This window comes from Muntiacus reevesi, chromosome 6 (assembly GCF_963930625.1).
Source record: "Muntiacus reevesi chromosome 6, mMunRee1.1, whole genome shotgun sequence".
Taxonomy (NCBI): domain Eukaryota; kingdom Metazoa; phylum Chordata; class Mammalia; order Artiodactyla; family Cervidae; genus Muntiacus; species Muntiacus reevesi.
Window position 1 is genome coordinate 15432074 of NC_089254.1, and position 24356 is coordinate 15456429.

At 46.7% G+C, this 24356-nt stretch overlaps 1 protein-coding gene across 11 annotated transcripts in view; it reads right to left on the reverse strand.

The window, feature by feature from the left end:
- Positions 1-11125: 11125 nt before the first annotated feature.
- Positions 11126-24356, reverse strand: part of ICA1 (islet cell autoantigen 1) — a 160156-nt gene continuing 146925 nt past the window's right edge. For 9 of the 11 annotated variants that reach the window (XM_065938835.1, XM_065938838.1, XM_065938842.1 and 6 more), the window contains 2 exons: positions 14117-14203; positions 11126-11968 (listed from right to left, as the gene is read on the reverse strand). In XM_065938835.1, coding sequence (XP_065794907.1) covers positions 11847-11968; positions 14117-14203 — 209 coding nt within the window. In that variant the 3' untranslated portion in view covers positions 11126-11846. The remainder of the gene's footprint in view (positions 11969-14116; positions 14204-24356) is intronic. The other 2 variants (XM_065938845.1, XM_065938843.1) reach the window with 1 other exon arrangement.

Sequence of the window (24356 nt, forward strand, 5' to 3'; positions counted from 1 at the left end):
ATTCCTTGTTTTCAGTTTTTTTCTTTGCTTAATTTACTTGTGATTCCACTGTTTGTTATTCTTGTGACTCTAACCCCAACCTGTTCCATTTTCTCATTTCTGAGATGGAAAGAATACTTTGCCTACCTCTGGGGGTTATTGTTGGGATCAACAATATGCATATGCACGTATGATGTACGTATATACTTTCAAAGACCAGAGCTCCCAAAGCACCGGGCAAATGTCACGTCTCATTACAGCCTCCTGTGTCTGTCAGAGTCAGCTCTTTGCCCTGCTCGCCACCTACTAAGTTCTCAGCGAACAGAGACTTGGTGCTTCTCTGTCCTTCCCTGGAGAGTCTGGCTCCCACTTCCTGATCTCCATTTAGAAAGACTCCTTGGCCTCACCATGAAAGAGAATAAAACAAGAAACAAGAACTGTTTCAAGAGCTGGCATACTTTCAATTATTCAGTCAATGTTCTTTTTCAGTGAAATGGCAGAAAATCTTGGACATAAGACTATACCAGCACAACTAAGCCACAACAGGAGGAAATTATGCTCTTTCGTTGTATATCCGTAAACATGGAAGGATTTTTTTTTCGGAACCACATGATGAAAATGATTATAATTTCTGCAGAGTAGAATGTAATCAAACTGACAGAATTCTTTTTTTCTTGTTGTTACTCCAAATAGTTCTTGATTTTGTTGTGTTTATGATCAATGGCACTGTTGCTGTTTAGTCACTAAGCCATGTTCCACTCTTTCTCAACCCCACGGACTGTAGCCCGCCAGGCTCCTCTGCCCATGGGATTTTCCATGGGCCAGAATACTGGAGTGGGTTGCCATTTCCTTCTCCAGGGGGCCTTCCCAACCCAGGGACTGAACCTGTGTGTCCTGAATCGGAAGGCTGATTCTTTATTACTGAGCCATAACCGTGACTTCGAAGTCTTTTGTCATTCATAGACAGTTGTTGTTCAGTTGGATGCTTCATCCTCAAGAAGATTCATAGAAAGGATTTTTTGAAAAGCATAGGTTTCTAACTAAGATCATAGTGCTGAACTGGGTAAAACATTTATTTTAATGGAAACCTGGATGGTTCATAAAACTGTTAACAGAAAGGATTAGTTATACAGTACTGATAAGTGTGATCAAAATTTTATGATTTTTGTCTGAAATGTTATTGACTTTTTTAAAATGTATTTATGTTTTTATTTAAGGATAATTACTTTACAGAACTCTGCTGTTCTCTGTCAAACCTCAACATGAATCAGCCATAGGTATACATATATCCCCTCTCTTTTGAACCTCCCTCCCATCTCCCTCCCCATCCCACCCCTCTAGGTTGATACAGACCCCTGTTTCCTGGACCTCACAGCAAATTCCTGTTGGCTAGCTATTTTACAGATGGTAATGTAAGTTTCCATGTTACTCTCTCCATACATTTCACTCTCCTCCCCCTCCCCATGTTCAAAAGTCTATTCTCTATGTCTGTTTCTCCATTGCTGCCCTGTAAATAAATTCTTCAGTACCATTTTTCTAGATTCCATATATATGCATTAAATATGACATTTATCTTTCTCTTTCTGACTCACTTCACTCTGTATAATAGGCTCTAGGTTCATCCACCTCATTAGAACTGACTCAAATGCATTCCTTTTTATGGGTGAGTGATATTCCATTGCATACATGTACCACAACTTCTGTATCCATTCATCTGTCGATGGACATCGAGGTTGCTTCCATGTTCTAGCTATTGTAAACAGTACTGCAGTGAACAATGGGATACATGTGTCTTTTTCAACTTTGGTTTACTGAAGGTATCTGCCTAGGAGTGGGATTGCTGGGTCATATGGTGCTTTTATTCCTAGTTTTTTAAGGAGTCTCCATATGGTCTTCCATAGTGGCTGTATCAATTTACATTCCCACTAACAGTGCAAAAGCGTTCCCTTTTCTCCACATTTTCTCCAGCATTTATTGTTTGTAGACTTTCTGATGATGGCCATTCTGACCAGTGTGAGGTGATAGCTCATTGTGGTTTTGATTTGCATTTCTCTGATGATGAGTGATGCTGAGCATCTTTTCATGTGTTTGTTAGCCATCTGTATGTCTTCTTTGGAGAAATGTCTGTTTGGGTCTTTTACCCACTCTTTAATTGGGTTGTTTGTTTTTCTAGCATTGAGCTGTATGAGCTGCTTGTATATTTTGGAAATTAATCCTTTGTCAGTTGTTTCATTTGCTATTATTTTCTCCCATCCTGAGGGTTGTCTTTTCACCTCACTTATAGTTTCTTTTGCTGTGCAAAAGAGAACCCCCTGACAGAGAAGCTGGGCAGGCCACAGTCTACAGGGTTGCAAAAGGCTGGACATGACAGAAGTGACCCTGCATGCAAAGGTGGAAGACATTTTTGGCCCGTGGCATCTCTGCCCCAGTGAGAGCTGAGCGTGAAGGTGGCGCAGCTGCCTGGCTTGCGGGGGGCCCTGGGGGGCCAAGTGTGCGGGGACACGGACTGTGTCCACCGCTGAAGTTATAGTCCTATCAGAACCTTTTTTCGAAACTCTTGTAGCTGGTGATCAGAAGGCCTCTTTGGCAGTCTTTCTCCGTGGCTCTGTCTATTCAGGCACTTAGAGGGCTCCCTTGCCAGGGGTCCTTCTCTGTTGTTTGGCACGTCGTGCACATAGAGGGTCCTCCCTGGCTGGGGTCCTACTCTAGTTCAGCGCATCAGCCACTGAAGGGAGCACCCTGGGTGGGGTCCTACTCTGTAGTTCAGTGTGTCAGGCATTTGGTGGGTCAGCCTCTCTATTGTTCAGCTGCCGATGAGAAAGAGAGGCTATGGTGATGGTTCCACCCCCTAGGCGTGACTCAGCAGTACTGCCTTGCTTCCAAGTCTGCCCGGCTTTCCTCCACAGGCATTTCCTACCATGATCTCCTCCCTCACGTTCATCCCCTCGATCCAACTCTCCACAGTCAGCAGCAGCCCTCACACTGGAATTGCTTCACAATCCCTAAACTCCAGCTCCCAGCTGCTGAACCCTCCAGGGGACCTGCATCCCTGACCAGGGTATGCATGGCTGACTGATTCTCATTCCATTTAGGCTGCCACAGATCAGCTGTTTCACTCTCAGCCTTAAATGTTTCTCCTCTGACTCAGATAATTGCCCCAGTGTGGGACTCAGACCCCTGCTTCAGTTCCCCCACCCACTGAGGGCAGGTCCAGTCCTCCTGTTTTTCCCCCTAGTTCCTTCATCCTACAGAGTTTTGTGTACGTCTATATATTCTTTTGCACTGGTCAGGTACTCCTGTCCATTCTCAGCTGGTGGTCTGCATATACTTCTGTGTCTGAAGGTGTGTTTCTAATGTATCCATGGAGAGAGATGTACTCCACGTCAACCTACTCCTCAGCCATCTTGTTCCAAATCTGTTACTGACTTTTAATATGTTTTCCAGATATAAGGAAATCTTTCCCCTTAACCTAATTATAATTTATAACAGCTTAGGAAATTACACTTTCGTAAGTGAAATCCAAACACTTCTCTTCTCCCTCTACCTGATCCTTCCAGGAACTGGAAACTCTTAAGTTTTCTGTAGATTTATCAGATAAATAAGAAAGGTCACCTCCTGATTGGTGCAAGAACCTCAAGATATCTGGGGGACTTCAAGAAGTGAAGAAATCACCCAAATGTATATATTACAGGCACAATCTGATGACAAGCCAATGGTGTAGCTTTCCTGGCCTATTTAGTTGATGAGGTTCTTTATGAAGAGGTCCAGCATAACCAATTTAAAAGAGCCTATGTGATCAATCAACCATAATCAGACTTACTTGGTCAACAAATTAGTTTTAATTTGGCTATATTTGGTAAAATAAATAAATAAATAAATAAATAAAAATGAGGGCAATTTTAGAAAGAAAAAGATATTTCAATGGATATTAAATTCTAGTTTTGTTGACTGAAGTCAGCATTTACTGCTTAAGACTCACTTCCCAAGTAGCTCCTTGTTACTATGTTACATTACTGTAAAGTCTGAATCATTAAGAAAATATTCTAAGCTTTTTTTCTGAAGTCAAACACAGTACTCTAAGTTTGGATGAAGATGCCCCATGACCTGCAACCAGGTGATTATACTTCCTGGAAAGGCATCATTTAAGCAACTCTTACCAGGTGTTTTTTAATACCTTGTGCACAATGAAACTGAAGGGAGTTAACTCTTTAATTCATATTTATCCCTTAAGAAAGACCTCTGAATCAGACTGGTCTATAGAAAGGACTGTTGATCCCAAGTGATATCCGCGAGAGGACAAAAAAGGGATGGCAGCCGTGGCAGACAGCTAACCCGAGAATCCAGACCAGGTCAATAAGATCTATCACACTAATTCAGCTGAACTTTCTACCAAAACTTTGTCTCCCTATCAACATTGAAAGTTATTGTTTTATTTCTAACCATACTGCTGCTACTAGCATTTAGGATGGAAAGAAAATTCTCTAATGAAGTTGTCAGAAGGTATTATTTATTACTCAGGACACATACCACTCCTTGCTCCAAGTCTATGGCTTGAAGTGCATGTATGATGTTTGTATGAAAATTCAGTGTAACTGATAATGTGTATAACCTGCAAAGTGTTTCCCCATCAGCATGCCTCTGTGCTTATTGATTTTGTCTCATTATTTTCCCCCAACTTGGATAAGTAGGCAAATTATACATACATACACACATGCATACACACAAACTGTAGGCCTAGCCCTGAGGGACATCATTGACCCAGGACAGGCAGCTACCATTATGGCAACAAGGGACAATTACTTTGATTATTAATGCATTCTATCTAAGTGGGAAATGTGCTGGAAATTTTCACATATTGAGGTCTGGGAAAGTCATTCTGGCTTATAACATGACTTAAATTGAACTTTAGGCTAACCAGAACAGCCCATTTGTGGCCTATTAAACATACACTGTACATCTGTTTTAACCACTGAAAAATACATTTAAAAAAATAGAACCACTGTTGTTCAGTTCAGTTGCTCAGTCGTGTCTGACTCTTTGTGACTCCAGGGACTGCAGCACTCCAGGCCTCGTTGTTCAGGCATCCAAAATACAGCTAGGTAGACATTGTGGATGTGGTTTCAGACACAGTTCTATATTACTGAGCACTCGAGTTTTCTAAATAGTGTCTGACTCAAGGACACAACCAGATGTTCTCCAGAGATTATCTACAAGCAGCTGCCAACTGCATCCTTATGGCCTCAAGTTCTCCTCTTGGAGCTATGAAACCCTCCTCTTACTTTAAGGATAGGAGTGGCAAACAAACTAGCTCAAGCCACAGCCTCCCAGCTAGGCACTAGATTCTTCGGCCAGGACACTATTAGATAATAAAATGGCTTTAAGGAATATTTTGGCAAAAAAGGGAGATGTGTGTCCTGACCAACAACTCCTGTTGTGTATACTTTGTATCCCTGTCCTGGAGAGCTGTATGTCAATCAATGAAGTAAAAATGGTCTCTCACCCTATACATAAAAATAAACTCAAAATGACTAAAAGACTTAAATCTAAGGCGGGACACCATAAAACTGTAAGATAACATAGCAAGACATTCTCTGACATATCCCACAGCAATATTTTCTTAGGCCAGTCTCCCAAGGCATTAGAAATAAAGGCAAAAATAAACAAACGAGGCTTAAACTTAGAAGATTTGCACAAAATAAACAAAACAAAATGAAAAGACAACTTATGGGGCGGGAGAAAACATTTGCAAATGATGTGACCAGCAAGGACTTAATTTCCAAAATATATAAATACTTATATACTTCAATAACAAAACAAACAAACAAAAAAAAATAAAAACCACAACCCAATCAACAAATGAACAGATCTAAACAGACATTTTACCATAGAAGATATACATACAGATGGTCACCAGGCACCTGAAAAGATTCTCCACATGGCTATTTATTAGAGAACTATAAATCAAAACTATAATGAGGGATCACCTCACACCAGTCAGAATGGCCATCATCAAAAAGTCTACAAATAAGAAATGCTAAAGAGGTTGTGGAGAAAAGAGAATCCTTGTGCACTGTTGGTGGGAATGTCAACTGGTGCAACCTCTACGGAGAACAGTATGGAGGTTGCTTAAAAAACTAAAAATAGAGCTACCATATGAGCTAGCAATCCCACTGTTTATTTTTGCCTTTATTTCTAATGCCTTGGGAGATTGGCCTAAGAAAATATTGCTGTGGTACATGTCAGAGAATGTCTTGCTATGTTATCTTACAGGAGTTTTATGGTGTCCCGCCTTAGATTTAAGTCTTTTAGTCATTTTGAGTTTATTTTTATGTATAGGGTGAGAGACCATTTTTACTTCATTGATTGACATACAGCTCTCCAGGACAGGGATACAAAGTATACACAACAGGAGTTGTTGGTCAGGACACACATCTCCCTTTTTGCCAAAATATTCCTTAAAGCCATTTTATTATCTAATAGTGTCCTGGCTGAAGAATCTAGTGCCTAGCTGGGAGGCTGTGGCTTGAGCTAGTTTGTTTGCCACTCCTATCCTTAAAATAAGAGGAGGGTTTCATAGCTCCAAGAGGAGAACTTGAGACCATAAGGAAGTGCCACCAGCGGGTCAGGCCATAGGATCAGAGGGGAGAGAGACACGTGGGAGCGCCTGGGGTGGGGGTGGGGTGGGGTCCCAGAATTCTATTGAGAACAATCATGATTTTCCACACTCAACGACCGTGGCTCCTCTTGGGAACTCAAGAGCCAGCATTTGGGCTTGTTGAGAGCAGCAGAGTCCTCAGATCAGTCTCTTATTGATTAATTATCAGAAGGCAGGACATAGATGTAAACATATATTCTGTATTAAGGGCAAATATTCTATTTTCAAAGAGGTTCATTCAACTGATTGAAGAAGTTTAACTGAGAACACTGGGACAGCCTGGGCTGCTCCATGGTTTGGCCAACATTCACCCTCTTTCCCACTCTACCCAGTCTGGTCTGTACCTCTCTGCTCCTGCTGGCCCCATGTTTCTGATTACAAGCGTCCCATCGCTCTCAACACACAGTTACTCCAGAGCAATGGGATACTTGTAACCAGAAACAATTTGCAATTGCATCAATGTAATCTTGGTATCTACAGATTTGCCCAGCTTCAGAACCGAAACCCTAGCAAATATCTTGAAGTAAAAGAAGCCTTGGTCCAGATGTGAGGCAAGGTGGGCTGTAGTCTTGGTTTTCCACTAACATGTAGGTTTTTCCGAGTCCCTCAGGTCCCTCAGTCTCCTCACTTGGATATCAGGGGCTGGATACAAAGAGCTCTGTGATCCCTTTTGACTTCCCTGGACAGCCAAGGACAGCTGCAAGGTAGAGATCTTTCAAAGGTCACCAAGAGCACCAAGCCTTCTAGCCCCAGTGCCAGGGGTTGATCTCAAAATGAACCCCAGTGGGGTTTCTGGAAAACATTCCAGTTCTTTCACCCAGTTCAGGCTATACCCCTCTGGAAAGGTTACACAGTGTCTCCTCAAAGTCCTTCCAAAGTTAGTGGAAATTAGAGTGGATTGTTATGGCATTCTTCTTCCCAAGGTCCATTCCCTCCTCCCCTAATAATGGAACCCTAGTTTTCCCTTAAGGAATTGTCCTTTCTCTGTTGCCAGTCCTTAAGAGTTGAGCTCCAGGGACAGGCTCATGAAACGCTGGGCAAATAGCCTATTTTCCACCCCAGTGGTTGATTGATGATTGGACAAAGGACAAAGGCAGACTCAAATCCAGACTTTGGCCAGAGATGCTGGAGGCCTTTGGCTTCTTTATGGAATGAAGCCTCACAGAGGAAATCAGGGCTGGGAGCTGAAGAGGAGACAATTGTTGGGAATAACATTTGAGCCCCTAGATCTAGCCATGCCTGAAAGCCTACACGTGGATTTTTAGTTACCTGAGCAAATAAATCCATTCCCACTTTTTTGTTGTTGAAGTGAATTTGAGTTGAATTAGGTGTCAGCAATAATGTGTTCTTTGAACTTTCTGCTTTTCCCATTCATGCATGCATCTCTGTCAATGTTGCCAAATCTGAGTTATTTCTGATTAAAAGAAGAGGAAGGGGAGGAAGAGGAGGAGGAGGAAGCAGAAAAAGAGAAAAGAGAAAGAAGGATAAGAAGTAGAAGCTGTTAAATCTAAAAGCTGCATGAAAGGCAAGGTCTAATGCACTGTTGGTAATTATATATATAGCACTGTTGTTACCACTTCCTGCCCTGTACCCATCACAAATATCACTCATTTATAAGAATTCTTCTCAATGCAGAATTCTTGGCACCCATGGCTAATCACCTGCAGTTGACCCCAACCTGAAATCTATTTCTAGCAAAGCTAAGACGCCTACCGATTCAATGGACATGAACTTGGGTGAACTCCGGGAGATGGTGAGGGACAGGGAGGTCTGGAGTGCTGCAGTTCACAGGGTCGTGAAAAGTGGGACACGACATAGCTGCTGAACAACAACAATAAAGACACCTACAGCACTACACTATGACCGATGCCAGTCACGGGACTGGGAGATGGTTTAAACCAAAGCAGAGCCTTAACCGCCGTGGCCAGTCCAGAGGACACGTTGATCACAAAGACAGGAGCAACTTCGCCATACTGGCAAAATCAAATAGTGCTAATAGGTAGCCCCAAGCCACTGCCAGGAAATCCCTTGGAATGGGGTCTCAGAGAGAAAAGCATGGAGTTTAGTTAGCTGGCTCCTGGAGCCAAAGCATGAGCAGGAGAGGTCAGGTGGGTGCCATCTTAACCCACATGGCAGCCTCGGGGTGCAGGTGGGGGCTCAGCTCTGGCCCCATGCCCAGTGTCAACACTGCCCACAACATGATGACCCTGTATGCCCACTGGCAACTCCGGGCTCCCTAGGGCTCCCAAGGCTGCCAGTTCTGAGCAGGTAACATCTTCTTGGGCATCAACCTCCGACGACAATAAGTGCTGGTACAAAGTTGGAGCATTTCTAATCCTCAAGCTGACGGATGCCTTTCTGCCTCCCTCAGAACTCAAAATCAACCTGATGTTTCTAAAATTACATCTTGAAGGCAAATGAATCTGTAACGTGCACCAAAGCGTAAGCTAACCAGGGAAAGGAGGAGAAAATAGAAACATCCTGGCTCCCTCCCATAAATGTGAATGTTCTTTCTATATTGGTGGGGGCAGGGGGAGTGGGGAGGTGAACATCTCCAAGGGATGGGAAGTTCCCAAGAACCAGGTGTTCTCTGGTGTCCCTGAGGGTTCAGAGCAGCCTCACGACACAGGATGAAAATTAAGGAGAAGCAAGACTGGGGCATGAAGAGGGGAGGTGCCTTCAACTTCTAGATAGAGACAGCCCGGCCTGAGGCAGACCCTGGAGGAAGCCCCAGGGCAAGGCCACACACGGGCCACTTAAAAGAGAATTAGGCAGCAGTTGCTTCTCCTTAGACTAGAGAGGTGATCGAAGGGGCTTTGTGTGACCCTGGATCAAAACACACCTATCAAGAGGGATCAAGAACCTGGCCAAGTGGACTGCAGACAGAAAAGGGAATGAGGTTTTGTTTTATTTTGTTTTTAGCAAAAATGTAAAAATCCAGGGATAAAACTGCTTTTTTTTTTTTTTTAAATTGTAGCAAAGCCTGTCCAATGACCACAATCCTCTTCTCCCCTTCACCCATGGATCAAACTTTAAAAATGCAACCTGTTAGTATTTACAAGAGATCCATTCAACAGAAAAGAACCGCTGCAACCGTTGGGTTCCTGGACAACCGAGCTCCCTGGGCCACTAGCCTGGATGAGGTGGTCAGGCCCTCCCACGTTAACTCTTTACAGCTGCAAACAGATGGGACCCAGGACGAACCCAGGAGGCCGAAATCAACATTCCACGCAGGGCGGCTTCCCTCAGCAATCATTAGTTCCCGGGCTTGCAAGGTGACCCCAGAGGGGTGGTTACTGGGGAGACAAGAGACGATTTAGGGAGATAAGAGGCTCGGCGTCTTGTGGGGTGGCAACGCCCTGGCAGACTCAGGCACAGGCCTTCTGAGACGGGAGGCCGGGGCGAGAGAGGAGCAGCAGTTCCTCAAAGGAGAAGGGGCGGGTAGCATCGAGAAGGCTGCCGAGGGCAAGGAGATGGGGCGTCCCGGGTCCAGTGAGCAGCAAACGCACAGTCCTAGAGAGGAGAGGGGGTCCGCGGGGTCCAGCGAGCGTGTGTGTGTGTGTGTGTGTGTGTGTGTCTGAGGAATCTGCTAAATTCTAACAAAAGCGATGGCCGGCCGTGCTGGTCTGGCCCAGAGGCGAGCAGGGCGGGACCCACCGCTCTCGCGTCGCGGGCCGGACGCCGTCTTACCTGCGTCTCCTCCAGCCAAGGAGGCAGGGCTGCCCGCGGCCCGGATTCCGGGCCGTTCCGCTGGGGCTCCCGCTGGGGCCGCGCACCCCGGGGCAGGGAGGTCCGGCGTCTCGGTGCCCGTGGAGACGCGGCCCCGGGACCGAGGACGCCCCCCGGCCTGGTCGAGCTCTGAGAAGCGCCCGGGGCTGGCCCCGGACTCCACCCCCACGCAGGCCGGCGCACCGGCGGGCTGGCTTCTGCGCCCCTGTGTGGGCTCCGCACCTCACCTGGGCCCTGGGAGGGAAGGCAGGCCCTAGGCCCGGAGCCTCTCACTAGGATGGGCCTATCTGAGTCGCTTCTGGGTTGTTGTTCAGTGGCGTCCAACTCTGCAACCCCATGGACTGCAGCAGCCAGGCTTCCCTGTCTTTCACTATCTCCCAGAGTCTGCTCAAACTCCTGTCCATGGAGTTCGTGATGCCACCCAACCAGCTCTTCTTCTGTCACCCTCTTCTCCTCTTGCCCTCAGTCTTTCCCAGCATCAGGGTCTTTTCCAGTGAGTCAACTCTTCGCATCAGGTGTCCAAAGCATTGGAACTTCAGCTTCAGTCCTTTGAATATGCAGGGTTTTGTGCCCACGTGCAAAATTGCTATTCTCCCCTGTAAGCCAAGTGTCCACCCTGCTGCCTCCACTGCAGTATCTGGGAGAGGTCTGGTCATATTGGCAGTTTCATGCAGGTGGGACCTGTCTCCTTCCTCTCTCTCCAGCCCCCCATCTCATAGAAATCCCCCCCAGCCCCCCAACAGACTCATTAACTTTGCGTGTCAAATATCTTTTCCATTTAATTAAAAAAAAAAAACAGTTAATGTCACACGGGGCTTCAGAAATACATGCTTTTGAATTCCAGCCAAGGAGAGGGCTGGAAAGCTGAGATCTGCAGACATGGCTGGTTTCCACAGACCAGTTTGTGCAGCGCTGACCAGCTCAGTCCCTCCGCCCATGAGAGAACCAGCGGCCCAGGAGGCAGGGGCGGGGGAGTCTTGGGTTGGCCGGAGCGTCACCTGTAGCTCGCTGGAAGGTGGCTGGGCAGGAAGAGGGAGGCTCCCTGCAGCCCCTCTCTAGGAGGGACATGGGCCAGGAGTACAAAAGGAGGTACTTAAGCCTCCTAAGACTCCCGCTGCCTCTGAGGCTGGAGGACACCTTCTTTCAACCGAACACAAAGTAGATTGATGATGTGAACTTGGACCTTGTAGCAACCCGGTGACACCGCAGCAGTCAGCAGATGGAGTTGTCAGCTGACGGGCCTGGACACAGCTCCTAGACCATCCGGTACTGTCAGGACCACGTAGAGAACACACTGACACCCTTTATGCCAAATAAGAGTAAATAATTCTACCAATATAAACAGGGCCTCTGACCCTTTCATTTTATTAAAATGGCACGTAAATATTAAAACAGCATACTGATCACTTCCTACATCCGTGAGCACCCCGGCGTGTTGAACTGCAGCCACTTGTGGGCTTCCTCCCAGACGGAGGAAGCAGGCTCACGCATTGAGCAATTCATGTTCTTTATCGGTTTTCCCAACAGCATCAGGATTTGATAGTGGGTCGAGATCAGCAAAAAGGCTGAACCAGGCAGTCAGGTCCGAGGAGGCCTTGGCAGGCTCTGGGGAGAGAAGAGGACAGACACATCAGCCCAGCCACCTTGCTAAATCCCATCTCTGCCAGGCTTCAGGGCCAGGAGCACCTTCAAGAGGGAAGACGCTCAGTCGGACAAACCCTGCTGCTTTTGGTCTCTAAGCCTTGTTAGGGTATTCCGTGCCCCACTATTGGCCTGTTGGCTGAGTAACATTTCTATACCATGGTCTTTACAAAAGTGCGCAAACAGTGAGCTCTTGTGTTAATCCCCAGTCGGCAACCCTACCCAGCAGATGGCCACAGCCCACAGAGCTGCCTGAAACCCCAGACCCGGTGCTTCAGCACCACCAGGAAATAGCAGTCATTTCAGAAACCAGACTGAATGACTCAGGAAGTAAGGTGCCTTCCAGTGTCCCCTGGAGGAATCTTCAAATCTGCTGGGTCAAGAGAAATACGGTGATCACTCTTTTCAGCCTTCTTTAACCCTCTTCCCATCAGAGGAAGGGGGCCTTAGACAGGCCTCCCCTTCCCCACTGGGCTCTAAATTGCCCCCGAGCCCCTCACCTTCCATACTCCATAGAGTCCTGCCTTCAAGTGTTCTTTTACCGAACCACCTGCCCTAAATTCTTGAATGCCACGATGACAGACCCCAATTATTTTCCAGATGAGGAAGGCATTTTCAAAAGAGTGCCTGATGCAAGAGATTTACAAAGAAGTGGGGGGGCTCTTCTCTATATAAATCGTTCCACATGAGAATCTAAGTTCATTGACTTGGATGACCTATGCTTTTTTTTCTTTCTCCAACAGGTGGGACCATCAAAAACATGAACAAAATGTCTGACAGGTTATCCTTCTAACCAAAAGCAGCTAGGAATGTGCTTGCCATCTGGTTGAGAAGAATCTCAAAAAATACTGGTAGGACAAGTTGCTAAAAGTGTTTCTATGAATAGTGTGATGGTGAGTACTGATGGGACTGTTCCAACATACCAGGGCCTTTGATCTTTTCACTAAAACGGCACTTAAAGACAGTGTACTGATCCCTTTATAGTTCTGGTTTCCCCTCCCTTTATCGTTTTTCCAGTCTCTTGTAAATATATTACTTTATAATGAGACAACAATGCATCTATTACAGAGATAAGCGATTGCAAACAAGAGTAGTTAGTAACATGCAAGCTGTTACTTCGTAACATTACTTTCACAGCGTGCAGTGAGCCCCTAAAACACTTGGTGTATTGATATGATAAACTGAGACTTTATAGAGAGCTCAATATAGCTTGGTGGGGGTGGGGGAGACAATTTTTTTTAAGGGGCTATAACTTGTCTTTCTTTAGTCCTATAGGACATCACACAAAGAAACTGTATGGAGCAAGACTGATTTTGGAGGATTCGTCTGTTCTTGATAGAGAGTATCAAGACATCTTAGTGATAGCGCCAGTGAAATACACTCCACCCTCCTTGCCCCTCCCCAGGGGGGCTTTCCAGTGGTGGGTGTGGCCCAGCTGTGAGTAGCCAGGTGATTATACTTGGGGGGAGCGGAATCCTCACATTCCCCAGACCTCCACTGTGGGAGGGAAAACCAGGTGCAACTATTTGCACAACACCTAAAAGAACATCAAGGGAATGCTTTCTGATGATAATAAAACTGACATTTCCTTTAACGTCCTGTGGTCAACACAGGGAAAGTGATGACCAAAGGCAGAGAGATGCAAAGACAGATGAGATCTTCCTCAGGCAGATGTTCTGTCTCAAAAGAGAGTAGATTTCACAAGCTTGAAAGGCCCTTTTTTGACAACTAAGGCACCTGGCTCTTTGCAAAAAGCATTAATCAAATGCTTTGTCTGGTGGAAGCAATGGTATTTTCAGCTAAGGATCGCCAATCTCAGAGGCCATTTTCTCCCTTACTGCTCTCATCCAGTCTTGGGGAACACCTGGTCACATACAGACAGATGTCTGAGTCCTCCTCATTAGATCTGATAAAGCCAATTATGAATGAGGACCTTAAGCCAGGAAAAAGTTAAAATGTTAGTTCCTAGGATCATGCACAACTCTCAGCCCTTGAAGCCCCGCCTCTGAATCCCAGGTGCTCCAATGGAAATTAGTAAAGAGATAGAGCAAAGAGTGTTAGGCCGCTGGAAAGGAGGGCGACGGTCACTTAAGGGGGAGAATGATGTATTACCTCTCACTGCAGGGTAGCTGGCATTTGGACTGCTTGCCTTTGGTGCTGGCCATGGAGGAGAAGGGCTGACACTGCTCTCTGACCAGCCTAATGTTCAAAACCAGAGGTCGTTAGATCTTAGGGAAGAGCAGCCACACTGTCTCCTAAGTTCCATGTGCGGCACACACGTGGCTCTCAGGATGGCCTCCGAAGAGAGAGGAGGCTGGTGTGCCATGACCCTTCTTCCATGTGCCTCATGTCTGGAATACGTTTTAGGGGAGAGTGGATTTGTATAATCCTGCCCACTTCAAAAGGCTTCCCTGGTGATTCAGATGGTAAAGAATCTGCCTGCAATGCAGGAGACTGGGGCTCGGTCCCTGGGTCGGGAAGATCCCCTGGAGAATGAAATGGAAACCCACTCCAGTATTCTGGCCTGGAGAATTCCATAGACAGGGGAAGCCGGTGGGCTACAGTCCATGGGGTGGCAAAGAGTTGGACGCGACTGACTAAGGAACACCAACTTGAAAGTATGGAAAACTAGGGGGAAGGCTGCAAATGAGAAATTGCTAAGGTTAAAGCATTCTTGCTTCTGATTTTATACCCATTTTTCTTACCAACTGATATCATTTCATGGTCACACCAAAGATTATCAATAGTGTTCCTAGGAAATCAAGTGAAGTGCCTTGTTTTTCTGTCACAAATGGGCACGATTTGTGCCCATGTCCCAAAAAGTGAGCACCATTAAATGCAGTGACAGAACTAGTGAACAGCTGGTCTTCTCTATTTCCAACATGATCCAGTTCACTTACTTCCCATACAGATAATTTAAATTGTGAAGTTTAGTTAATACAGATAACTGGCAGCCCAGTCCAAATATATGAGGGGGAAGAATGTCCGCCTTCACTTGATGCCATATCCTTATGATGGCATTGATCTTGTCTAACCCACTGTTCTGAAGGCCCCTTGGGCTCTTCCTGCTGCTAATGATTAAGAGGTATTCAGCAGTCCTGTTTTGTGGGGTGGGGAGCAAGCCTAGTTGCCCCCAGCATTTACTGTCTGTGCTAGATGTCTCAGCATGACTCATTTAATGTAGAACTTTACCATATACTTCTTTGCACATCTGCTGTAATTCTTCATGTGTTAAGTCCTGTCTTCTCCAAGAGACAAGAAAGTGTTTCTTCAATGTGCTCCATAATATCTAATGTGGTACAGGTAAGTGTGTGTGGACTGAGTCCATTGGTGATGCTCACTGTGAAACACAGACCATCAGATGATTCATCACTGTGGGGTCCGAATAGTTAAAACCATATCCTTTCACTGGGACGCTCTGCTCACAGTGTCTTCTACAGAAAAAGTTTTGTCTCTGATAAGGATGCTATGTTTGGATGGTGGAGTTCAGCTGTGGCAGTGAAACCAACTTCGGAGGTAAGAGACTCACTCGGCATATGCTACAGAAATGAGAAGATGCAATACTATTTGTTTACCCTATACTTAAGATTTGTAATAAGGGACCCACTTTAAAAGCATAGTATATTGATTAGCCTGGCGTGCTGCAGTCCATGGGGTTGCAAAGAGTTGGACATGACTGAGCGACTTAACTGAACTGATATTGACTAGCTTGTACTTTTGTCTCATCTCCTAGAGTTCTGAGCCCCTTGAAGGCAGGGACTATGTATTATTCATCTTTACATTCTTTAGGGCACTTCCTGGGCACATGACAAGTGTTGAAATTAAGATAACCATCGAAGAACTCTTAAATCATGAGAACTACACTTATGAAACATTATTTTGAGAGATGGCAAAGCAATGCTTGCCACTGGAGATGCCACAATACTCGCTGGTTGAATTATTTCTTTTTAGGCAAGCAGCATACAAATAGAGACTGTGAACATGTGTGCTCAGTCATGTCTGACTCTTTGTAACTTCATGGGCTGTAGCGCTACCAGGCTCCTTTGTCCATGGGGTTTCCCAGGCAAGAATACTGGAGTGGGTTGCCGTTTCATTCTTCAGGGTATCTTCCGGACCCAGGGATCGAACCCAAGTCTCCTGCAGCTCTGGCATTGGCAGGTGGATTCTTTACCACTGAGCACATTGAAAACCCTATAAAGACTAACCGAGGACAAATGAAACAGGCAGCCTGTGACCTATTTATTGGGTTTAAAATATTGAAAAAGTACAGAGAGTTTAAAAAGTATTGCTATTCATTGGGATGGTCCTTGAACATGTTATTAAACATATTTCACAAACAATAAAAAGCACCAGATTTCAAGGGAACTTTTTTGGAAGATGGAAATGTTCTCCCATTAGACTGTGGTGATGGTTACACAATATAAATTTACCAGAAATCCTTGAACTGTTCCCCTACAATGGGTGAATATCATGGTATGTAAATTATAGTTCAATAAAGCCGTTTTTTAAAAATGACCAGTATTTGGTGTAATCCAGGAGTAACATAACCTCCCTGGTTCCTAGAAAATTGGCCCGTGGGCATTTGCCTTCCAAACCCTAATCACATAAATAGTGGTAAATGTGGAAAGTTAAAATTGCAGTCTCGTTGAGTGCCAAATAACGCTAAAAGATTTAGGTAGCATCTAACTGGGTCAATTTCATTTTTCCCTACAAACCTCTCCTGGACATTGAGGGTCAAGATCCACCTGTGCTCGGCAGAAACGTCACACAACCTTTTCTCAGTGCTAGCAGCCTGGCCCTTGTCTCTTAGGGCAGCGCTTCTCAAAGTGTGGTGCCTGCCCCAGAGCTGGGACGTCACCTACTGAATCAGAAACCCTGGGGTGGAGTCCAAGGAACCGCAAACCCTCAGCAACCCTTATGCGAGTGTAGTGTGGGAGGCACTGCCATAGACGGTTCCCAAGGAGCTGCCGTGGCCCCCGTCTCTGCCAGGATCAGGTTCACTCTTGTTGAAGCCAGAGCTGGGACAAGGAGCGAAGCCCTCCTCGGAAACAGAGAGCACCCACCTCCCAGCTCCCACAGCTTTAAGCTCCTTGACCCCATTGAGCGCTCTCAGTTCAGGGAGGCCCACACTTCCAGAGAGAATCCAAATGGATGCAGAGAAAAGGCACGTGAGAGGTGTGGAAGGCCACCCCTCCCCCATCTCTAAATGCTGATACAGTGGGAACACGAGATAATTCTTCCCATTCCAAGAACATGCACAACATTTAGCTCCAGAGAATGCTGGAAAAGAGTCAGGTTCAATCATTGTCTTTTTTCAGAGTATAAGATAGAACACATTCCTCAAGGAAGCAGAAATTAATTCACATGTCAAAACACAGACCCCCTCACTGTATATGATGGGTATATTCCCAAATGGTTATAAACAAACAGAACATCTGTATATCAAGTCATATTTTTAGAGTCCCAGAAACACAAGTTGTATTTTAAAGCCTATCATTTAAAGGATTATAACGGCAGGCTCCTTTATAAAGACTGTGCTAAGTTGCTTCAGCTGTGTCCGGCTCTTTGTGACCCCAAAGACTGTCCATGGGGAGTCTCCAGGCAAGAATACTGAAGTGGGTAGCTTATCCCTTCTCCAGGGGATCTTTCCAACCCAGGGATTGAACCCAGGTCTCCTGCATTGCAGGTGGATTCTTTACCAGCTGAGCCACAAGGGAAGCTTTGTCTTTATTATAAAGACAATGTCTTCTAATTGGCTTCCTTTGTAACTATAGAGTTCTGAATAGTCCTCACCTAAACACTCGGGAACCATAAGGGCAACATGGAGAATCTACAGACTTGGGGGCTTCTCTGCTGCAGAGGACACGGAGGAGGATGAGCATAAAGACATTGCCCCTTTGGGGACGAAGATGATAGATGATGGGGAAAATAGACCTCAGAGTTTCCCAAAGACACAGGATGTCATTGTTCTTTGGTCCCACAATGTGAAGCAGAAACAGCCAGTTTGCCAAACCACAATTTCTCTTCAGAACACCTATTAAGCGTAAGTCGAACAATCCCAACTATTCGCACATGAGGGGAGGAAATGTTATCGTTGTGACCCCAGCTACGTATGTATATATTGTCATTGTTGTTTAGTTGCTAAGTCATGTCTGACTCTTTTGCGACCCCATGGACGGTTACCTATCAGGCTTTCTGTCCTTTGGATTTTCCCAGCAAGAGTACTATGGTAGGTTGCCATTTCCTTCTCCAGGGGATCTTTCCCAACCCTGGGACTGAACCCACATCTCCTGCATTGGTAGGTGAATTCTTTACCACTGAGCCACCAGGGAAACCCATATGTGTATGTTTTAAGCAAATACTAAGCTGAGCTGCAGTTTCACTGTCACTCATATTGCTTTGGGAATTCTTTAGGGGAGGGGTACAACTAGGGTAATTATGGATGGAATGCCAAGCCAGACTTCAAATGTCTTGGCTTCTGTCAGGAAAAAATGCTATTTACAGAGAACTCAGTGTTGCTAATATTCCTATAATTGCCATCAACTGCTCTTCAGTTGGTGTTCGTTGGCTGAGGCGTTTTTAACAGGAAGGTGTGGCTGGAAGGATGTCTTCCCCATCTCAGAGAAACTGTGTCAGGAGATGGGGTGGTGCAGGGTGGGGGCAGATGAGACTAAGAGTTCTGGGGGCAAGTTGATGAACCTAGTTCTCGGCCCCTTTGATATGTCAACTGTGCACTCTCCGTCTGCAGGAAACACATATAAAATTTAATGGAGCAATCCTGCCCCCTTCACTGACATAAGGGAAAATATAAATCGGCCAGAAATAATACTGGCCAGCTAGAGCAGCAAGTGAAGCCAAAGTAACACCACCCAGTGTAGCACTTTACCATGAGGGTAATTTCACTGGCTGGGAGGGCAAAGCCCAGGCTGGGTTGAGGAGCAGAGCCCTGGGCGCTCTGGGACAGGGCTGGCCGTGACGGGGAATGTGGGAAGACCATGGCCACGGTGGCCAGGCACCAGCCTGCCGTCCACACCTTCTCTGAGCCCCAGTTTCCATACTGGCAAAAGGCGGGTAAAAATTCCTGCGTCATTAGGTTGTTGTATGGATAAAATGGGAGCTCATGGGTGAGACCAGGGCATACAGAGGCTAAGGGGTAGGCGCTCCATAAATGCAATGATTCTGGATTTCTGCTATCACTCAGCACACATGAGAACCAACCCGAGATTGTCTTCAGACCTTTTTCTCTTCAGTTAGTGACGCAGTGTCAGTTGATCTCTCCCTTCCTTCTTGTCTGCCATCCATCCACTCATCCATCAGCCCATCCACCCAGATGTCTTTTTGGAACATCGATTCCAGGCACTGAGCTATGTCTGGGAAATATGACAGGGAGCAACACGAACATGGGCCCTGCCCATGACAACGTAAAGCAAGACAGAAAATTCAACCCATTTTACAATGAGGTGAAATGAGAGGGGTGATTAAGTACTGGGTATAAAGGGAATGGAGAGCAGAAATAGCCAACACTGACTGCGGAGGCCGTCCCTGGATGATATGCTGGACACGAGCACCTGAAGGATGAGGAGTAAGCCAAGCAGAACATCACGAGTGTGAAGTGGGTGGGATGCTCTGGGGGTAGGGGAGAGTCGGGCTCCCTGGAGTCCAGGTTAGACATGACACATGGTCCCCAGCAGAACAATGTCATTAAACCATGCTCAGTAAAGGCATGGGGGTATGGGCAGTGACGACACCGGGTCAGGCCCTAAGGGACCTCGAAAGCCAAGATGAGGAGTTTAGTGTAGCTTGTGTTTATTTATGCCAAGCTGAGGCTTTCCAGGTGGCTCAGTAGTAAATAATTCACCTGCCAATGCAGGAGATGCAGGTTCATCTCTGGTTGGGGAAGATCCCCCGGAGGAGGAAATGGCAACCCACTCCAGTATTCTTTTTTTTTTTTTCACTCCAGTATTCTTGCCCAGGAAATCCCATGGACAAAAGAGCCTGGTGGGCTACAGTCCATCAGGAAGCAAAAGAATCTGACATGACTTAGCGACTGAACAGGAGCAGAGGAGTTTAAACCTTATGTGGATGGTGGATAAAACCACAACAGCTTGGCAAGTCAGGAGACCCTTTTGGGACCCTTCATGTGTAAAATGAGGGTGGAGGAGATGGTCACCAAGGTTCCTTCTATGGACTAACAGAGGCACTTAAATTCTGCAAGAATTTAGCCAAGACCTGGGGATGCGCCCTAACAGGTTTAGAAAGTGCTGCTTCTTTGATGGAACAAATAATAACGCCAGTGGCTCATGCTCTCTGTTCAAATTATCTTTAAATGCAGCCCACAGCCTTTTCTTTCACGTTATTCCATTTGAGGCCCGAGCCAGGCTAAGCCAGAGACAGCAAGAGGTGAGCTCTGCTCCAGGAAAGGCGAATCTGAGATAAGGCTAAGCTTGACAGGACATTGGCTTTAAATGGAAACCCATTCAGATGGCAAAAGCACCTCAGGATTAGCTGAAACAAAAGAACATCTAGAAGGAATAAAGGGCTGTGTGTTTGTGAGATTCTGGAACAAGATGCCTAACTGTGGTCGGCAGGATCCTAAATTAAAAGACGTCCTGGTGGCTCTCTTTTGAGCAGATGGTTATCTTTTCAGTATCAGCGTCTGTTTCTAAATTAAATCTTGATGCTGGTGGGAATGGAGAAGAATGTCTAAGAAGGCCCGGCCGGGTCTCTGCCTCAGGCACGCCTCTGGGTGGCCCCTTCCTCCTCACTGGAAGGGAACTCAGGAAGGCGCAATTTCTCCTCCCTGTAAGACACAGAAAACCCTGGCCGCGTCATGCTGACAACGTCAGAAACGCTTAGAAAGCCTCGCCAAAATGGACTCCTTCACATTTTTCAGCACAACTTGATCCTAAATGTAAGTTCCTTTGTTTTGCTCTTCTAGAGCTCGAAGTAGGTGGGGAAGGAAGATATAATTGTTCTCTTATGAAATCCGCACCTCCCCTTTTCTTTCTGCTTCCCCAAGGCAAAGGGAGGCCAAAGAGGAGAGGGAGGCGGAGGAGAATGGAGAGGAAGAAGGGGAGAAGCCTGAGGAGGTGGAGGTGGATAAGGGAGGGGGCAGTGCAGAGGGGGCATAGAGGGGAAAGATCCCTAGGGGTCTGCGCCTGCGTCCAGACAGCTGCCCACCTCTGTCCTGTGGACCCTCGGACTCCGAGGATGCAGCTCCACCTGGTCCTCACAGAAAGCCACAACAGTGGTGGCCAGACCAAGCACGACAGTGCTAGAGTCAACGAGGGGCGACGGCAGGCACAGGCAAAGACGGTGGAGATCATCTCAAATGCATATATTCTGTTCTGGAACATCAGGCTTCTCCGGTGGCTCGGTGGGTCAAGAATCTGCCTTCAATGCAGGAGACACAGGAGACAGGGGTTTGATCCCTGGATCAGGAAGAGCCCCTGGAGAAGGGAATGGCAACACACCCCATGGACAGAAGAGCCTGGCGAACTACAGTCCATGGGGTCACAAAAGAGTCAGACGTGACTGAACAACTGAAGAACAACAAAATTCTGGAACATCACCCAACTTTTGTGGTTGACACAACCCTTCCTTCCCACACCCACTTCTCTCTTCTATGACTGTGTGGTTGCCCTGGTCCCTATATGCACCCAGGATGCCTAGGACCAAGGTTACAGTCATTGCAACTCTGGCTCCTCTAGGAGCACCCAAGGCAAGGCATGAGGGAGCCCGTCGGGGAATCACGGTTGCCATGAGATGTGGTACTTGGTGACAACAGCACAGATTTGCGAAAAGGGTCAGTTCTGGAGTCTAGGGGCTCAGGTCCACAATCCCACCTGCTTCCTACCAGAGGTCTAATCTGGGGCAAATTACTTACTCCCTGTTTCTCTGTTTCCCAGGCTGCAGGCTGGAGATGACACCAGGGCTTGCCTGCCTGCCTGTCTGGGAAGGGTGTGGTGAGGACGAAATAACACACCTAAAGCACATGGGGCAGTGCTTGACCCACTGCACGTGCCACATGGAGAGCTAGCTCTTGTTATTTTACCGTGATAAAGGAAATCAGTTTCAGACCTCAGTGTCTCTGAAGTGGGGGCTAACCCAGGGATAAGAAGACAACATCTGTGGAAAAGTAGAAAGCTCCTTCAGGTGATTTGAGTCTCTCCTGAGAATTATTTAGTGAGTCTAATACCTAATACTGGGGCTTCCCTGGTGGCTCAGTGGTAAAGAATCCACCAGCCAATGCAGGAGATGTGGGTTTGACGTCTGCTTCAGGAAGATCCTCTGAAGAAGGAAGTGGCAACCCACTCCAATATTTTTGCCTGGAGAATCCCATGGACAGAGGAACCTCGTGGGCTACAGTCCATAGGGTCGCAAAGAGTTGGACACGACTGAGTGACTAAGTGTGTGCGTGGGTGCACATGTGCACACACACACATGCAGAGGAAACAGGATAACTCAGAGGTTACAAAATAACTCCTTTAACATTGATCCTGACAGAAGCTCAGCAGAGGAAATGAAACTTTTGGCATCCAGAATGGATCTTGTAAATGGTAAACCAGATCTTGTCCATCCTTGGTCCAAGATGCAATGATGGTTCCTAAGTTCTTCCAGCGGCTACAAGGCCTGTATGACCCAGCCCATCTCCTTTCCGAGCACTTCTCCTTCTCACTCCAACCCCAGTGCTCCTCCTGCAGACCCTCAATTGTATCAGGCACATCCTCCCTCTGGGCACAGGGGTTTCCCTGCCTAGATCTTCACATGGCTAATTCTCTGGCCTCCTGCGAGTCTCTGCTCAGATCTCATCTTCTCAGTAAGAGTCCTATTTAGTTCTCTCCCTGACCTGCTCTGCCATTCCCCCAACAATAGCTTTGGCTCTGCTTTTCCTTTTCTCCATATCATTGGTAACTTTCTAACCTACAATGTGATTTGCTTTTTCATTATGTTTTGTTGCTGTTGCTCAGTTGCTCATTCAGGTCCGACTCTTTGCAACCTCATGGACTGCAGCACGCCAGGCTTCCCTGTCCTTCACTATCTCTAGGAGTTTGCTCAAACTCATATCCATTGAGTCAATGATGTCATCCAACCATCTCATCCTCTGTCATCCTCTTCTCCTTCTGCCCTCAACCTTTCCCAACATCAGGGTCTTTTCTAATGAGGTGGCTCTTCACATCAGGTGACCGAAGTATTGGACATTCAGCATCAGTCCTTCTAATGAACATTCGGAGTTGATTTCCTTCAGGATTGACTGGTTTGATCTTCTTGCTGTTCAAGGGACTTTAAAGAGTCTTCTCCAGTACCACAATTATCTCCTCTCCATTAGAATGTGAGCTCCCAGAAGGCAGAAGCCTTGCATGTTTTGTTCTCAGGTGACTCCCCGGTGCCTGGCACCCAGAGGACTGAATACATCTTTGCTGGACAGACAAGAATCTTGCTGCAGTGCTACTAGGGCGGCAACCTCCAGTGAAACTGTTTGCCTGAGACATAAATGGCTTCCCTTTAAAGTACGTCTTTCTCTTTCCGTCGTGCCAGCTTGCATCTCTCGTGCCGTGTGACCAACTCCCTCCTCAGCCCCAAGTGTGGCCGCGGGCCTTTCTCCTGGCCTTGGGGTGAGTCTGAAGCACCAAGCCCGTGGCTGCTGCTCCTGTCTCAGCTCTGGGGCAGAGTTCCGGGGACAGTGCTCTGGGCCTGGGCTGAGGTCTTGCTCCACCCGCTCAGGAAGAGGATGTGAAGCTCTGAGTTCTCACTGTCAGCCCGAGGTGCCCATGAGAGAGTGATGCTCAGCCACCCCAGCTAAGGCGCAGCACTGCCGCCGCGGCTCCTGGCGGCAGCAGGCGCCCAGGTGTCTCCAAAGCTGGGGGCTTGGGGGGTTCACCCCGCAGCAAGGCTGCAGGGTCTCCAGCAGCCCTGGGCTTTGAGCTGTGGATCCCGTTCCGGCCCTGCCTCTCCCGACTCTCCCACGCCTTGTTAGCGCCTCCACCACAGGTGGGTGGGGGTGAAACCTGGTCTTTGGCAACCTTGTTCATCTGGGGTTCCAGCAAAAGAGGTGGTGAAACTGGGGTGAGACTCGGGGCAGAGAAGTAGTTTTGGACTGCAGTTATCCCTCTCATCTCTAACCTCATTACTGAGAATAAACGAGACAGCTACAAAATAGGACTCAAAAAGGAAGATGAAAGGAAACACATATTTCATAAAAAAGAGGAGAGATTTTCTTTTGGTCTTGCCCACCAACTTTTGTCACGTCCATGATCTCATCTGCAAAGACCTGAGTGTTTTCTTTTTTTAATAGCCCATAATTACTTAATCATTCCAGCTCTGCTGTTTGTTCTCAGCTCTAAGTGCCAGA